We start from the raw sequence: 18123 nt of genomic DNA on the forward strand, positions 1-18123 counted from the left end.
TTATTATACGCGTAGAATAGAAAACTAAGATATTAAATTTTATAATAGATTTATACTTAGATATATTAAAATTTAAAATAAAAGTTTTATTACTTAAATAAATATAATAAGTTTACGTTAGATATAGATACTAAAGATACGCATTATATAGAGGTAGAAAGATTTTATATTTAGTTTAGATAGTAAAGTTTAATATTAGAGTTAGATAGTAAAGGTTTTATATCTAGATAAAAAGTAAATAGTTCTTAGTATCTACGTACACTCTAACTATAGGCTAGTAGATATTTTACTTTATAGTTAGAATTATATAGAATATATAAGTATATTATTACTTATATAAAAGTATATCTACTTTATATAAAGTTAAAAGAATTAGTAGTTATAGAATATCTATAAGAAAATTAAAGTTTAGAACTTTAATCTAGATATTATCTAGAGAATCTTATAGACTTTAACCTAAGTAAGTACTAAAAACTAGAGTAGTATAGACTACTTATAGTAGACTTTAACTTAAAGTCTATATATCTAATACTAATAGCTATATATAAACTATACTAGTAGTAAGTATAGTAATTATATAAAGAACTTTAAAATTTAGTCTAAAACTTCTCTACTCTATAACTTTATAATGTAAGTAGCTATTAATAAGCTAAGTAAAGTATTAAATTTATGTAGTTATTCTATATAAGATAGTCTACTTAGATTTTATCTAAGCTTCTTAGTAGTAAAGTTTAAAAGTCTTAGAGCTACTACTTTAGAGCTACTCTCTATTTCTTATTAGTACTTATTACCTTTACTAAAAATTACTTAGATCTAGTAGCTCTAAGATATTCTCTTAGATAGGTTAAGATTAGATTAGAGCTATTACTAATATAATCTAATCTTAACTAGATTTATATCTATTTACTAGTATATATATTATTCTATAATAATAAAAAAATTAGAATTTTTTAAATAGTTATTAGTTCTATACATAGTTTTAGAAAAATAGTATTATTTTTTATAAATTAATTAGTATTAATTAAATCTAAAAAGTAAAAAACTAATATATATTTAGTTTATAACTTTAGTATACTTTTAACTAGCTAAAGTTTAGTTTATTTTTTCTTAGTATATATTTCTAAGCTATAGATAAATTAAAGTACTTAAGTAATCTAGTTTTAGTTATAGCTTTACTTTACTAAAGTATATAAAAGTATATTTATAGTAAAAAAGTTTTTATAAACTTTCTTTAAGTATTAATTAAATATAATTCTTAAAAACTAACTCTAAGAGTAAATACTAGAAAAGATTAGATAAATTTAATAGTTTAGAAAAAAAAACTTTCTAGATAGCTATATACTTTAGAAAAGTTTTCTAAGCTTAGCTAAAACTAAACTAGACTTTTAAAACTTCTAGCTAAGAATCTTTTTAGATATTATCTTTTATACTTAGATCTACTTTTCTATTTCTTATTAGCTTTATTACTCTTAATAAGATTTACTTAGAGTTTCTAGCTCTAAGATATTCTCTAGAATAGGTCTAGTAGACCTAAGACGTTCTCTAGAGTAGGTAGTAAAGCCTATTATTAGACCTCTAGAGCGCGCTACGGTACCGCCCGGCGTAACTACACTGCCGGCTACATAGTAGAACCGAATACCAAGACATTTCTTCTACTAAGGTCTAAACACGAGTGCTTGTACTAAGCCTGCGCTACGAGCGCGAGCGCGATGCTACTCTAGATGTTCCCGTACCTTGCGATGTCGCACATGCATCCTTAATCGTGAGACTGCGCCACGAGGTACGAGCGCGATACTTGCTCTAGCCTGGCAAAGTTGCGACTACATTCTTAATAGAACTACTCGAGGAATAAGACGAAGCGTAAGGCGAGCTGTTGCGCTTGAGCTAAGCGCTGTATAAAGAGTAGGCAATGACGCGACGAAGTGGCTTCACGATATCTCACTCAGGACACGTTATTCTATCCCTAGCTTAAAGTCACACTCGAAGTTAAGACGTCTTCAGGGTTCCCAAACCCTCTCACTCCCACCATGGCACCATCCTGGCTCGAGAACTTCATCGTCCGCAGCGACTCACCCTCGACACCCGACACGCGCCGCGGAACCGAGACCCCCGTGCTAAAGCTCAAGTACACAAGTCTCGCGGAACACCGTCGCATCCTGACCGTAGACGGTGAGAAAACACCCTTATACGAGCTGAAGCGGCAGTCCATCCTCGGGGCCTGGGGAAGCAAGATCCACGTCACCTCGCCCTTAAACTCAGATCAAGAAGTCGCGCTCATCGACTACCACATGTTCTCCGCGACTATCGACTTCCCTCTGCGCGACGGGCATCGCATTAAGATTAGCACATCGAAGCAGAAGGTGGCTGTAAGCGGTGGTCTGGGGGAACTGCATTGGAAGGGTACGGGGATGGAGGTTGCGGGCGCGGCGTCGTGGGAGTTGAGGGATGAGACGAGTCTTGTTATGGTTGCGCAGGTGGATCACGCACAGGCGAACGGATGGGTTATGCTTTGGAAGGAGGGGCTGGATTCGCAGACGGTTGAGGAGCTTGTTGTTGTGGGGGTTGCGCAGATTGAAGGGTATAAGAGGATGATTAGGCAGAGTAAGACGTCGGCGGTTGGGGTTATGGCGAACAAGTAGCCGGGTGGCTTGCCATTGTTCGAGCGGAAGCATATGTCGTACTGTGTTGCTGCGTTAACGAGACGAAAGAGGGCGGCGACGGAGAAGCTGGACCTTAGGAAACGTGCGACTCTATTTACTATATACATGTGCACTATCTCCACTGTTACCGTAGCGGCAGAGACTTGTCCTCCGCGACTTCGCCTGCATCCTTTACCGGCACCGCCTCGGGGCTCGCAGCGGGCGTCAACCACGCTGCAGGCGCATCACTTTGCGCAGCCTTCTTTGCGTCCTTCACCCTCTTGTTGACGAACCCCGGTTCAGGGCTCGCCCATTCGTAGCCAAAGCCGTCACCAAGCACCTCCTGTACACCCTCGGCAAGGATCTGCACTGCCTTCCTGCGGTTCCTGCTCCACTCCCACGCGCGGTACCAGCGGCCAGCTTGTACGGCAGTCTCTTTGCCACCCTCCAATCCATCAAGAATAGATCGCCAAACGAGCATTGTCTTCTCCAATTCGGGTGCGCGCGAGACACCGATAACGCTGACACCCAGCTTGGAGCCACCGACGTCGTCGATGGACTCGTGCGTCCAGGGCACGCCTGATGCGGGGTCTCCACGGGATCCACACAACGCGCCAGCAGATATCCATGTCTCGAGCGCGAAGCGGATGGCGATAACCTCGATGCGCTCGCCGTAGTCGTCGCAGAAGTGGCTCGCTTTGCGCACTGCCTCACGGAGAGAGGACGGGGCGGGGTGCCAGTCTCCGAGGCCACCAACGGGTATGCCGTCGTGTCGGAGGAGGCCCATACCAAGGATGGAGGCGTTGGGGACGACGTCGACGCCTGCATTCTTCAGGCGCAAGATGCCGCGCGGGCCGGCGAGCGACTGGTTCTGGAGGGTGAAGTTGGCGTAGGACTGCACCGCATCGAGTGGCTCGCCGGTCTCGCGGAGGATGAGCTCAGCCATGTCGCCCAGCACATCCAGTGGGTATCCACAGATACCAATGAACCGAATTGTGCCCTCTTCGTCTCTAAGGCGGCGGAGTTCCTTGACCGCTTCCAAGACCTCCGCCGGGCTCACGAACTCGACGTCGTGACAGTATACCATGTCCAGGTATTCAGTATGTAGCCTCTCCAAACTCCTGTTGACGCTCTGGCGCACCCACTCCTTGCTGTAGTCGAACTCTTCGCTCCCTGTCCGCCCGACCTTGGTCAGGATCATGTATGAGTTGCGCGGGAACGTCTCCCGGACGAATGGTGTCGCGAGCGCATCGCCGAGCAGTTGTTCGGAGGGGCCGTAGTAGGGCGACGTGTCGAAGGCGCGAATGCCGTGTGTGAGCGCCGAGGTCACGAGACCAGTTGTGTCGAGCGCGAAGGGATCGGTGTTGTATTGCGAGTTGAACGTGGCTGTACCGAAGACGAGGGGAGGGAGGATGGACGACAGCGGGGTGCGCCGGCCATTGGCGAAGGAGTATGGGATGGGCTTCTGGCGCGTGGGCAGACTGCTGACGGTTGAGGGGTGTTCGATGGGCGTTGTCGCCATGGTCGCGACTGTGCGGGCTGCTGGAAAGGCTATTGGCGGGTCGAGTACCGTCGCGTCGCTGCTGCGATGTCTATAGCGGGGTGTGTGCTTCGCGGGAGGATGCAAGCGATGCGCGCAAAGCAGGATAAGGAGTCGCGGTAGGGCTCTCGTATGTAGTCTTTCGAGTCGTAAAGCTGAGTATGCAGAACGTGGGAGAAGAGAAACAGTCGGCAGCCCGCGGTTTAGGCTCGCGCATGCCACGCTCCGAAAGCGTGAAATCTATGCCTCACCATCCACCGTTTCGGTTGTGGTAAGGCGCCGCACCGCGATGGCAGGAACAGATGGACTAACGGTCGACCCGCATGACGCCATCTGCGTCTGGAACGCGTTTCCTGGCGCTGGGGCGACGGCCATTGGTTGAGATGGAAAAGTCGAAAGGATGATTCATGGATGTTGTGTGATCAAAGAAGGGTCCACCGCTCAAAAAAGACCCTGCCTCGGCCGCCAATCGTGATTAGTGCCGAAGTATCGGGCGCGCATCTCAACATGCGAACGCCAGCACACTACTCCCGCCGGGCTTGGAGAGCTGACATGTCCGCTAGGTGGCTGCCTGGGCCGTTGCAGCGCCGTCATAAGTTTTGATGCGAGCTGCGTGCTGACTGCAGATAATGATACGGAGACGCTAGCGCAAGACATTCCGCAGCTAATCGGGCCGCGACACCTCCACAAAATGGTGCAGGCATGCGGCAGGGATGAACATCGCGGACTTCCTTTCCTGTCTTCGTTGTCTACTTCTTGATTTCGGCCTTGTTTCGCGATGATCTGGTCGCGATTACTTTGATTCGCGTTTGACTCGTTGTGTGACGCCGTCGCTTTGCCGGTAGCTGCTTTGGCTGTCTGAGCTGCTAGGTCTCGATTCTCGTTACGGGCACACCAGAATCGGTTCCATCGTGTGTCAAATTATGGTCTAGATGTTGCGCATCTGTACACTGTCAGGATACGCCTTTGCTGCAGTACAAGCAGAACGCTGCATACCTCCTCATGCACGAGCTGAACGTGTCCCGCTATCCCCATTGGACCTGATTACGTAGGCAGTGGCAGTGGCAGTGGCAGTGGCCGTCGCATGGCAATGGCCATCCTCGCGCCCTCATCATCCCCACCATCGCGTTCTCATTGAAACCAGACAGCGCGACAATGCGACAGCGAATGGCCGCCCAGCGACTGTTCAGCCTGGAGAGGCGCGCAGATGTTTGATGTCGCTGAACGGTACGTGAGCGAGGAGCTGAATGACTGAGTTGCACGCAGCTTCCCAATGTAGCCCGCTGCTGCTCCCAACAGTCACTCTCCTCCTATGAGACGCCGAGCTCGAGTCGGGAGTATATTGCTCGGGCGCCCCCTTCTCTCCATAGGTGATACCTCTTTTCGGCCCCCCGCCACCAACGCATGCATCGTGAGGCTGAACCATGCTTACCCGAGGCCGCCTTGGTGCTGCCGGCTTCGAAGGCGAGGATGGCTTATGCTATAACTCCGATGCTTGCCTGCATCATCTCGCAAAATTCACCTACGACTTCGTTCTTGGCCTCGTGGCGTTCGCAATACCGATTCCCGTTGCCGCACAATGGCGACCAGAATTGTGCAACCAAGCACATCCACTGATCTCGGTCGACTATGGAGAGGCGCTATACGAGACTACAAAGAACGTACCGGTGAGGATCTTTCGACGATGGCAGTGGGAAACGTCACCGACGTGATGCGACAAACAACTGTGGTCATGAACGAGTTCAAAGGGTTTCGCGATGACGGAACCAAGAAGGCAAACTTTCGATCGGCGATGGGGGATCATCTTGGTAACCTCCAGACTTGCATTGACGGCTTTGCTGCAGTCGGGGCCTGTGTCAGTGCTTTTCCTCCAGCGATGCCCGTGGGACTCGTGTTCACTGCCGCCAGCCGCATAATTTCCGTGAGTAGTCAGCATCGTTCTATGATACCGTGTTGAAGTGAGATAGGCGTTTGCAGGCGTCCGAGCAGACTACGATCGTGTCGAGGAGTTCTTCGCATACTCAGCCCGTTTCTTCCAACGACTGTCTATCCTCGAGGACAAAGCACAGTCCGGTCCGCTTGCTATTGCTGTTGAGAGGGTCTTCTCCATGCAGCTCTCGGTATGCGGCAGAGCACGACAGCTGATAAAGGAGAAACGATTCAGTGAGACAACGGCTCTGATGTTGAGGAGGTGCTAATATTTGGCAGAGCATTGGCTCAAAACCTTGTGGAACGAGGTAGATGAAGAGCTGATAGCTGCATATGCTGGAATGCAGGCCTCGATACAGGAACTCAACGAAACGATTACTTACGAAACCTACGGCGCTCTTGTGGCCGTTCAAACTGGGGTGGTCGCTAATAGTTCTAAGTTAGACGAGCTTGATGAGAAGCTACAATCCTACCGTTCGAGCCTAGACAAAGGTATCCAGGAAGTCTACGCAAGCACGATCAGTCTACATCTCATCATCACCGAGGGGATCGTTACCCTACGAAATGAGCGGTTAGAAGATCGTGCTCTGCTTCTGCAGATCATCAAAAACCAGGATAAGACGACCAGAGCCCCGGAGATTGAGGAAAAGAAGAAGCTCGCTCAAAAGCCGAAGGGTGATATCGGGGATCGGAAGTTCCAAGCGTTGCGAGAACTCAAGAAGTTCTTCGCCGACAAGCACGATGTCTTCCCTTCGTGGCAGGATGCTCACCAAGAGAACCTGCTCCAAGACGAAGATTTGCGCGATTCCAAGGTAAGCAAAACGGCCGGATGGCTTCATGAGCATGCGAGCTTCAAGAGTTGGGTAAGTGGAGGAGTTCCTCTCCTTTGGTTACGAGGCGCCGAGGGGATTGGAAAGTCATTCCTAGCTTACTCGGCCGTCCAAGAGCTGCGTCTACGTCAAAACGAGCACGACTGCTTGGCCTACTTCTATTTCAAGGAGGAGCATCCATACCAGCAGTCAATGCAAAACGCGTTCGCTTCGGCTGCACTACAGATTGCCGGATCAAATAACAGATACGCCGAACAGGTAGCGGCCAAGATCAAGCAAGAGTCCAGTGAGTCCGCAGCAATGTCAACCTGGGAGAGGTTCTTCCTCTCGGTGTTTCCAAGTGATAACAAACTCGGTGGTCGCCTTTTCCTTGTCTTCGATGGACTAGACGAGGCGCACGTGCAAGAAGGTGGAACCTTTACGCGGTTCCTGTCGGATCTCAAGCGCCTAAACGCCAGTGTGTCAGTCTTTGCAACAAGCAGACCAGAAGACAAGCCCACACTGCAACTGCTCCAGCCTTCGATCCTCGACGTCACTAAGCATGAAATAAAGCACGATTTGAAGATAGTGGTGAAGGACCGTCTTCGCACACTGCCGCGCCTGCGCAAGTTCACCCAAACTACCAAATCAGCAATTCGTCGCGAAGTAGTCAAGCACGCAGACAGTATGCTCTACGTCGAGCATATGCTTAGGAGGTTCTCTTACATAGGTCGAGGAAGAGCCGTTCTGCAAGCACTGGGGAAGATGCCTCCAAACTTGCATGGACTTTACGAACTTCTTTTGGACGAGTGCCGACAAAATCGATCCGAAGCGCAATACCAGGCGATGAAGAAGTTATTCGCGTGGCTAGCGTTCTCGAAACGATCGCTTAGCCTCGGCGAGGCATCGAGCTTGGTTCAACTCGCACTGTCCGACGACAGCTTCGACATCGAAGAGGAGATCATCGGACGTTCCTCTCGTATCCTCGAACTTACCCGATCACGGCAGCCAGAGGACGATATAAAGGACGATGACAAAGAGGATGACGAGATCGATGAGCCAATAGACGAGGGCATACCAGAGCTCGGGTACGGAGAATCCCCTCTCTGCTTCCAGGATCGGTCACTGCGGGAATACTTCAAGAGCGTGAGTGTCGAAGATGACGGTGTAACGGAATTTCGGACACCTGCCACCGCTGCGCACCTAACAATTCTGAAGATGTGCGTGGCTGTGATGATGAAAGCGGCCCGAGGAATCGAAGAGCAAAGCTCCGGGCTCACAGTATATGCCATCAGCTATTGGTATGAGCATCTCAAGGAGCTGGACGCGGATAACGCGACCCCAGAAGTTGTTCACGATGTTGTAACACTCCTGCACTGCATCACGGCCAATTCATACAACGTCGCCAAGTTATTCGAACAGCTAGCGCGACATACAGACATATATCCCGAGCGCGCTGACGAAGTGCCTATCGCTTGGTTCGATACGCTTCTGAGTTGGACAGCCAGGTCATCAAGCCTACTAGTACAATTTTCGGATAGTAAAGTCAAGAAATGGACGACCGTGGTCCGTAAAGACAACGTTCTGCTTCGGCTTGCTCGCGGTCATGTCCACAATTGGTTGGACGCCAACGACGATTATTGGATACCCGAGAGATTCAGATTCGTCAGGGCCGCGTTGTCCCTCGTAAGCCACTCCTCATACGCAACGACTTCTCTAATGCGCTGTAGTCATTCCCTTTCGAAATCAATGAATCCAATGAACTTGGGCCACTTGAATACATGAAGGCCATCATAAAGAGATACAAGATTCTACCTGAAGACTACAAGACACTACGGGCTATTGGATGCACTCTAGCTGACCACGGTTACGCAACGTGCGATGATGACGATCGCGGAGTAGCAATGATCAAGGAAGCTAGCGTGTATCTCACGAGAGCAGTAGACTGTATGCGGGGAGACGTTCTGGACAACGTCGCTACAGTTCGCCTACTTGCGTCAGTATGTGGTCGATGCGACCAGTCATCCGACGCGGTAAAGCACTACGAAGAAGCCTACAACATGCTACCCGATCACGAGGCCGATAAATCTTCTGAACAAGAGCTGGATCAGATCAAGTCAATACGTGTAGCGATCCTTATCGAGAAAGCCTCCGCCCTTTCAACGTTGGAGCAGACCGACGAAGCTTTGCAAGCATTCAATGAGGCGAGAAGATTGCAGGGCGAACAACCACTCGCTGGGACCATTCTGGACGACATAACGCGACTCTTTCCGAATGAGGACGAGGCCCATAGGCGAAGGCTAATGGAGATCCTCAAGAGCTGGACTGAGAAGGAGCGCGATAGCTTCTTCACGTTCAATCTCGAGGATTATGTAATGGAGCGTACGGTGAAGCGCGTGCAAAGGGCAGCGATGCTGTGCAACGAGACCGACCTACTCATCGGCTGGCTGAAGAGTTTAGCCAACACCCTTCCGCCACAAAGCCTACATTTGTTCAACATTCGAGGCGCGGTGGCAGACATCTACTACCCAATGTTGGGCGATATCGAGAACGGCAAGAGACTACGTCAGGAGCTCCTAGCTTTGAAGACAAAGCCCGATCTTGACTATGAAGACTCTATGAATGAGGCAAAGACGCGCCACCGAATGGACCTGGCAGACATCTTGTTCTGTGAGTTCCAGATGACTGCCGATCCAACGAGAAAAGAGGCCATCATGGGCACCTTGAGAGATCTACCAAGCGCCCACGACAACGATGACGACAACAAGAACATTCGAGAATCCCATGTCGATATGCTCCGCGCAAATATGCTTCGGATCATGGGCCCTGCAAAGGAATATGAGAGGTACATGAAGGAACTGTTCAAGAAGTGTGTTGCCGGTCTTGAAGACAGCATCTCGTGGAACGACTCGTCAAGTCTGCGACTACTAGCCAAGGTCTTGGCATCTTTGGACAGCTTAGAGTCTGATGCAAGAATCGCGATCAGCACCCAGTTTTCGATCCTCGACCTTGCGATCTATGGACATCATCCTGAACCGGAACAGTCGGAGACACGTTCCGACGAGAGCGACATCGAAGCTGGTGCAGAACAAGAGCTAGTGAAGGACGAAAGCGAAACGTTTAACGAAGGCGACGTTATTCGGAACAATTCCCTGGCGGATGAAGCACATGATGCTGAAAGCGAGGATCTTCCGGAAGAGCCGATTGAGGAGAAGCAGGATCCTACAGAGCCGGGAGAACAGGATGTGCCTGAAACAGAGTCCGCCGATCAAACGGAATCCGATGAGCTTGATGAAGACGTGTTCCTAGGTGGAGGTCTTGGCTGCGACGGACCATGCGAAACGAACATCTCATCGTGGACTCAGCCAATCTACTACTGCCTCATCTGTCCGAACTGCGATCTTTGCGAAGATTGCCACTCCAAGCGCGTCCAACAGACGAAGGGAGTCCCACCAACGGGGGAGAAGACCGAAGAGCCATGGCTTAGCTTCTGCGGCGCGAACCATCGCTACATCAAGGGCCCGATGAAGGGTTGGAAGGGCGTTAAGAACGGCGTCATCTGGTATGCGGATACTGAGATCACCGTGACGGAATGGCTTCGGGGGCTCAAGGAAGAGCGGTGGCCAAATGCTTGGAAGATCTTTTGGACGAGGCAGGGAGGGTTGAAGGATATCGGAGTTGAAGATTGAGGTAGATGTATGACCGAAATCTATGTCGTATTCTTCGATAGAATCGCGATCCCCAACGTGGAAGGCATGCAGTGTTCTTTTCGTTACTAGCCGTTCAATACCTCCGCTCGATGCTTGGTTTCACCCAATACGGCCCCTCAACGCAGGTCTTTCCAAAGTTCAGAGTGTCCAAATTCGTCCTATCCCAGCCGCTGACGTACTTCCTGTCTTCTAGGTCATGATGACCAGCCGGCTGCTTCGCACGACCAATACACAATGCTTTGCCAAAGTAGCAATGTCGTCCATGCCAGGTGTACTGCATGCATTCGGCGTGTTCAGTAGACCCAATCCTGCAAGCATCGAGGTTGCTATAGACCCTAGAGTTGTCTGGGAGCTAGAATCCCGCGTCGAAGGCTGCGTCCCAGTTCTCGCGCTGCGGATATTCGCCTTGCAAGGCGGAGAGCAGAGCGCGGTATAACAGGTCGCGATAGCGCGTAGTAACGTTGCTACTTGCTTTCCATTCGTTTTCCCATAACCAAAGGTCTTTGTAGAGGGCTGGGTCTGTTTTGTGTAGGCTAATAACGGGCTCGCACTAGTAGTCCTTACCGAAGGGAATAGTTTCGAGTCGATGAGGGCTGAATATGGGCCATAGACCGCTGATATCGACTCCGGCTTTGTCGTGCAGCGCCCATCCTAGTATGCTGTCGCCACAACAATCGGCTCTAATGTCTTCTTTGTATTTTCTGGTGAGACGAGGGCCCTTGAGACCAAAGGTGTTGCGGTGGCGATCAACGAGTCGATGCGCAGCGGCTTGGGAAAGTATGAAGCCGGCGCCTCCGTACGCGAACCACACTTGTTTCTTCACGTTAGGCTGCGCGTCAGAATGGTACGTTCGTCCGGGCGAAGGCGATCCAAAATAGTAAGGCAGCGAGCTATTGTAGTTCTCCAAAAGACGGAAGACATTGTCCCAGAAGATGTATGTATCGCTCTCCAGGAAGACGTACCACTCAGCCGCCTTGTTGTGATCAATCGCTTTTTGCACTTCCGGTAGGAATTTATACTTGTCAAGCCTCCAACCTTCATGACCCTGTTGTAGCTTCGTGCCCTGGCGACTTGCGTTCTTCTGCGTCTCGTAAACGACGTAGTCCTCTGATTTCAGGTACGTGTTCGGTGGCAAGTCTGCGAGAACGTCGATAGTTCGGTGGTCGCGACCATAGGTATGATTACCATCTGAAACGATCAAAACATCGGAGATGCACTTAATGACTGTTGAGAGTTGAGCATCCGTTCGTGATTTGTCGTCTGCTAATCCGGTCTTGAGGATGACCTGAACCTTCGAGAGCAGATGCACTGGGAAGAGAGCGCATTCGTCTGTGGAGCCGTCCCGCCATTCAGAGTGTTTTATCTTTTTGAACTGTGTCGTGGTGTTCCAAGTCCAGAAGTCCAGGCCATTGTCGGCTTGGGCGTCGAGGTCATGTGGTAATGGTGCGAAAGGCTTGGGGTGAAATGCATGTTTCCCAAGTAGATCGCTTGGCAGGTTTTCGACGAAAGTCCAGTCAAAGAGAACAAGAATATTGACTCCGATGGCTATGCCAATGAATGCGAACAGCAGCCGAAGCGTGCGCCCGGTGGCGAAAGAATTAAAACCTGGTAAAAAGCGACGTGAGCCCGCAAGCATACTGGAGATCGTACTCAGGCGTCGCGTCGCAACACCCTACATCATATCGAGTTCGTCGAAAGCAAAGATACGCCAGGAGTCTGGCACTGGATGTGCGAACGTCGAAAGATCGCAGCGCGTATGGGTGCACATGCTTGTCGCACTGCTAGCCCGGGAGATTCGATGGCGACACCATGACATCTTAGGCGCCCTCTTTGGGGTGGTCGCCTTACGTGACACCCCGTCCAGCAGGATTGCGCCGCGAGACAAGGTGGTGTCAGTTAGCGAGGTTTGCCTGTTGTGATAACGACGACGCCGCTACATACCCGCGCCTAGCTTATCGGGCCCGGGCCTGCAGCCCTCCGTGTCTCCGGCGATCCTCCCGCTCCTCACAAATGCGCTCGTACATCCGGACAATTGCCATTGTTGTCGACTAATTGCTCTAGCATGATGCGCAACAGTAATTCTTATCGCTAAGAGCGATTAAGGTCATCGCGTAAGCAGATCCAGGCGCGGGTCGTGTGGCGTAAAGAAGCTGCGCGTCGTCTCAGCGCCGGGCAACAACGGTGTTAAAGCAGTGCACGATACGATCCAGTCGAAGACAGCTCAGTGTAGGAACTGCGGTAGGGTGATTTTTGGGGGCCAATCATGCGATGCAGCTTACACGTGCAGTGTGGGTGACAATGACCGCCGTCCGTGAAGCTCAGCCCATATCGCTTCGACATCGCCTGGGCAGCGTCAGGCAACAGCATCTGGGCATCTCGTGCTCTCAGGAAGACGGCAATCCTGTCTTAGATCCTCAACTCTAGTACATATCGCAGCTTGACGGATCCAGCCCCAGAGGCTGCTCTCCCCACGGAGAATTCGACCAATGTTGGGCTCACACCAATCAAACAGCCTCAGACGCGCCGCGACCGTGAGACGTGGGGACAGGTGCAGAACACTCGATATAGGATATGGTGAAGCACCCGACAATGCGGTCGACGGACGCGTAAAGCGCATCGATTTCGAGGAGGCGAAGCGTTGGATATCGCATTGCGCGTCATCGCACCCCAAATGCAGAGCACCTTCACGGTCTGCGCTGATCGACCTGAAGGTGATTGATTGTCGCTACAGAGAAGTCGTTTCGAGACCGCAAGGCCACGTATACGTCGCACTCTCCTACGTGTGGGGTGATTCAGGACCAGAAGACACTCAGCAAGGTTCAAAACTATCGAAGGAGCTCCCTCGCACTATTGATGATAGCATCGAAGCTACCCTGAAGCTCGGCTATTGGTACCTCTGGATAGACAGATATGTACGCTTGTTTAGCTGTCCTCCTATGCACTAGCTGATCAAGACAGTGTATTGACCAAAACGATAGCGTCGCTCAGCAACACCAGATCCATCAGATGGGAGCTATCTATCACGAAGCACAAGTAACGATCATTGCAGCAGCTGGTACAGACCCTACCTATGGGCTCTCGGGGCTCACCCAAAATTTCAAGAAGTCTTGTTCTTGTACAGTCTCCGATTTCGTACGTCTGCTCCATACTAAAGGGTCGGCAGTCCAGTCCATCAAAGACTCTGTGTGGTACACTCGAGGATGGACTTACCAAGAAGGATTCCTGTCAAGGCGGCGAATGTACCTCACCGATGCTGGCGTATTGTACGTTTGTGACGAGGATCGCCATAGTGCGTCGCTTAGCAAGATTTCTGCCTCCTTGCGCAATACTTCGGCAAGACCGTCTTTCCATGATGATGAGCAGATGATGCGGGAATACACACGGCGCCAACTTACACACGATTATGATGCGCTTAATGCTATCCTTGGCGCGCTCGAAACACAGTCCGACCGTCACATTTGGGGGGTGAATATCTCACAGGGGACCTTCGGTACATACGTATTTCTGCACTGGAGACACTTGTTTCCGGTTCGTCGACGCAAAGGATTCCCTAGTTGGTCACCCCTTGGCTGGTGCGGCCAAGTGGAGTATTCGAAGTCTGCTCCTGGCCTTTCGTATCTTTGTCGACTTGAAGCATGGCGAGATAAGACTTACAAACCACTCCCACGCAAACCCAGTAAACTCGCCGTGGAAGGTTATCCGAATCTGACGGTGGAGGAGAACTCGAAACGTTTGAGACTGACAACGCTAATAGTAACGCTCGAGTTTATCCACATCGAAGGTACACACCGTGACGGAGTCTATGCCAAGGTCCCGTATAGTCCGACGCTCGATATCTTCGTTTTACCGTACTGGGACATTGATTGTGTATCCGAACTAGGTTTAGAGGGTGGTAGTATCAAATTGCCATGCATAGTGGCGATGGGCGAGGGATCTCCGTTGAGATTCCCGAAGTTCGAGAACGAGATGCAAATACTCATCTTAAGGGTACACGACCGCTATTACGAACGGATTGGATGTCTTTCCGTTGACGAAGACTCAGAGCGCATGTTTTCTGGAGATGAACAAGGCCATGAGTTGATGCACTGGCTTCATTCACCTGAACACGGCGATGGCAGGTACTGGCTAAGGGATGGTGTCAGAACCACTTTCCTCTTAGGCTAGTCGCGTAGACGTCGGAAGGGAAACAAATACGTGCCACGCACGTCGTCTCCAAAACGCAAATCTCGACTATGCATCTTATTCTCTGCGGTCGCTATGTAAGCACAAGCGCATGTCGTGCGTCCTCGATTCGGGGATGTTTAGGACAATTCGTCGATTAGCTCGGGACGAACCGAAGCTATACAAAGAGATCTGCGCAAATGCTCGGGTTGGACTGCGACGAACTGGTGGCTGGTGCTGCATGTCGTGAACGGGGTCGTGATCGAGGCGCCATGGTTGAAGCTCACGAAGATAACAGACTCGTCCGGACAAGCGATAAACATCCGGTAACACCAGATCTGCGGAAGTAGCACAATTGCTGACGCGCTTCGGGACTCGAGAGCGATAAAAGTTCGCGACGCAGGTGCGCTGGCGATAACCCCAATCTCTTGGTTCGCGAACTGCGATAGTGCAAAGAAAAGGCGAGACCTGCATTACCTATTCGCGCGAATGGCTCTACACACGATGCAACGAGAATGCGACATCCGATCGAGCGTTTATGAAGAAGATCACTACACAGCAGGAAGAATACGATGACGGCTGGGGCATCATCTGGGCAAACCTCTCTAGACTCAGCACCCACAAAGCTACTAATGAACGATGAACTGCACCCTTTTTGTACTACCAACAACACTAACAATGCCACATCTCCTGACGGAAGACGAACGTGACGAGATCCTCTCGTAACGGCTACTCCTTCGTCTCCAGCCAATGCAACTTTGTCCCAGGTCCTAACAGCATTAGCCAACATGTCCCAACCAACATCTTCAAAGCAAGCTTTGCTTACCAATATCCATACTCGGATGACACGCATACAACCTCGTCTTCCCATCCTCATCTAGCAGCGCCCCAAGCGGGAACTCTACACAAAAGTCAGTCATCTCGTCATCTCGCCATCCCGCCATGGGCTCAGCACCGCTAACATACCAAAAGACTCAAGCTCAACCCCATCCCCCTCCCCCGTATACTGAACCGACTTCACCCGATCAAACTGCTCAGTCCAGTACATAGACATAGCCTCAAACTCGGTTGATTCATGCACCCATCGCCCGAGAACGAGCAATTTGATCCCGTTGCTACTTTGCAGGAGTCCATTCTGGAGCGTGAATACAGCAGCGTCGTCGCGGTCTCCTATGGTAGCTGGCTGCTTCTCCTCGGTCTTGACGGCCTCGTTGTCGGTCATTTTACTAACGAACTGACCGTTAATTTCGATAAGGAAGCGGCGGTTTAGGTTTGTGCTTTTTTCTGTGTTTTCCATGATTGTGGGGCTGAGGGAAAGATGAATAGGGATCGGGATGGAAGAGAAGAGTTGATATCTTGCCCTTGGTAGCCACGAAGGCTTTTAGTATGTGTCCTTGGTAGTACAAGTCGCGGAGCTGAAGCAACTCGCGCATACCTAGTCTGTGATAGTGCGGCACTTGACAATCCATTGGGTTCGACGAGCTGACGCGAACCAAATACATGAAAGGCACGCCTTTGTTCTATACGTGGCACACACCATGCAAGCCAAGGTAGATACACATCAGCCGCCTATCTCACGAAAGCCATCGTCACTAGTTCAGCCAACCAGACCCATTCATACCGACACAAGAACTTCAACCCGAGCTTCTCTGCATTGTATCATCAAATTTGAATTGGTATCGCCTATATACATCCTCTCACTCTCCCTTCTACAGCTTCGCAAAGACCGTGGGCACAGCTCCGCCCATCTCCACAAGCGTACTCTTATTCCTAACCCAAGCCTCAAGACCCTTCTTACCATTCTCCACACCAACACCGCTCTGCTTCCAGCCACCAACGCTCATCTCAGCCGGACTCTCACCCCAGGTGTTGACCCATGTGATACCCGCTTCGAGCTGAGCAATAACCTTGTGCGCTAGGTTGAGGTCCTTGGTGAATACACCCGCCGCGAGCCCAACATCGGTGTTGTTGGCGCGTTGGACAACTTCCTCGACGGTCTTGTATGTGAGGATGGACATGACAGGGCCGAAGATCTCTTCGCGCACGATCTTCATGTCGTCGGTGCAGTTTGTGAAGACGGTGGGTTGGACCCAGTAGCCGTTTTGGTAGGGTTTGTCGCTGTGTGACGCAACCCATGATGGGGTTTCGGGGCCTCCGCAAAGCATCTTCGCCTTGTCGTTGTCGCGGCCGTGCTTGATGTATTGTATGACCTTCTCGTAGTGCGGCTTCGATACTAGCGGGCCAAAGTTGGTGGCCATGTCGTGGAGATTGCCTGGGCGGATGTATTGCATCTTCTCTAGTAATCGCTTCTCGAATTCCGACTTCATTGCTTCGGGGATGAAGACTCGTGTACCGTTGGTGCAGACCTGTCCTGTTGAGAAGAAGTTGGCTAGCATTGCGCCGTCCACTGCCTGGTCCACATCCGCGTCTGGAAGGATGACGCATGCCGACTTGCCGCCCAGCTCCATTGTCACGTACTTCATCTCGCCGGATGCGCTGCCTGCGACCTTCTTGCCTGTCGAAACCTGTCCGGTGAAGCTGACCTTGGCGATGCCGGAGTGCTTGGTGAGGTATGCGCCGACCTCGCCGCCGCCCTGGACGACGTTGAAGACACCCGGTGGCACACCAGCTTCAGCGTAGATATCCGCTAGTACGGTGGAGTGCAGTGGGGTGAACTCTGACGGCTTGTAGACCATGCAGTTGCCGGCTGCCAGACAGGGCGCAGACTTCCAAAGCGCAATCTGAATGGGGTAGTTCCACGCGCCAATACCCGCGCATACGCCCAGCGAGTTCTTGGTTGTGTAGACCCACGCGTCTGGTCGCAGCTGTGCCGTCTCGCCGTTCATGCCACCTCCGCCTACGAGGTTCGCAAAGTATTCGAGGACATCGGCGCCGGTGACTACGTCTACGGTCGAGGTCTCGGAGAAGGGCTTGCCGGTGTCGCTGGTCTCGATGCGGGCGAGTTCGTCATTGCGCGCGCGGAGTAGGGCAGCCGCTCGCTGGAGGATGCGCGCGCGCTCGATGGGTGGTGTCGCGGACCATGCGGGGAAGGCCCGTTGCGCCGAGGCTATCGCAGCATCTATGCCAGCGTTGGAGGTTGTGTGGATGTTCGCGACTGGCTGAGCGGTCGCGGGGTCAATGGTTTGGAAGGTGGAAGTGGAAGAGCCTGACTGGAGCTTGCCGTCGTAGTAGGCTGATCTAGGCGCGTATGGGAGAGACATGGTGAGTGGCTTGCTGGCGCAGTGGGAAAGCCTGAGGTTGCTTCTGGTGTTGACGCGGAGTCGCAAGAGTTTGGTCGCCACGATGGTCACGATGAGCGAAATGTACCGGGAGAA

General features: G+C 51.1%; 5 protein-coding genes across 5 annotated transcripts; 2 read left to right on the top strand and 3 right to left on the bottom strand.

Moving 5' to 3' along the window:
• Positions 1-2027: 2027 nt before the first annotated feature.
• Positions 2028-2639, top strand: J4E78_009477 (uncharacterized protein; the record flags this gene model as incomplete). Its single annotated transcript, XM_049370066.1, has 1 exon — positions 2028-2639. One exon carries the CDS (start codon positions 2028-2030, stop codon positions 2637-2639), a length of 612 nt encoding a protein of 203 aa, XP_049218066.1.
• A 145-nt stretch (positions 2640-2784) lies between these two features.
• Positions 2785-4161, bottom strand: J4E78_009478 (uncharacterized protein; the record flags this gene model as incomplete). The annotated part of the gene is made up of 1 exon (XM_049370067.1): positions 2785-4161. One exon carries the CDS (start codon positions 4159-4161, stop codon positions 2785-2787), a length of 1377 nt encoding a protein of 458 aa, XP_049218067.1.
• A 1597-nt stretch (positions 4162-5758) lies between these two features.
• J4E78_009479 (uncharacterized protein) lies at positions 5759-10606 on the top strand (the record flags this gene model as incomplete). The annotated part of the gene is made up of 4 exons (XM_049370068.1): positions 5759-6100; positions 6147-6299; positions 6456-8603; positions 8648-10606. The coding sequence occupies 4 exons, from the start codon at positions 5759-5761 to the stop codon at positions 10604-10606; spliced, it is 4602 nt and encodes a 1533-aa protein (XP_049218068.1).
• A 373-nt stretch (positions 10607-10979) lies between these two features.
• On the bottom strand, positions 10980-12263 carry J4E78_009480 (uncharacterized protein; the record flags this gene model as incomplete). The annotated part of the gene is made up of 2 exons (XM_049370069.1): positions 10980-11146; positions 11192-12263. 2 exons carry the CDS (start codon positions 12261-12263, stop codon positions 10980-10982), a joined length of 1239 nt encoding a protein of 412 aa, XP_049218069.1.
• Positions 12264-16497: 4234 nt separating this feature from the next.
• J4E78_009481 (uncharacterized protein) lies at positions 16498-18009 on the bottom strand (the record flags this gene model as incomplete). Its single annotated transcript, XM_049370070.1, has 1 exon — positions 16498-18009. The coding sequence occupies one exon, from the start codon at positions 18007-18009 to the stop codon at positions 16498-16500; it is 1512 nt and encodes a 503-aa protein (XP_049218070.1).
• Between the last annotated feature and the right edge of the window lie 114 nt (positions 18010-18123).

This window comes from Alternaria triticimaculans (assembly GCF_023758025.1).
Source record: "Alternaria triticimaculans strain BMP 0046 chromosome Unknown scaffold_21, whole genome shotgun sequence".
In the NCBI taxonomy this organism is placed as follows: Eukaryota; Fungi; Ascomycota; class Dothideomycetes; order Pleosporales; family Pleosporaceae; genus Alternaria; species Alternaria triticimaculans.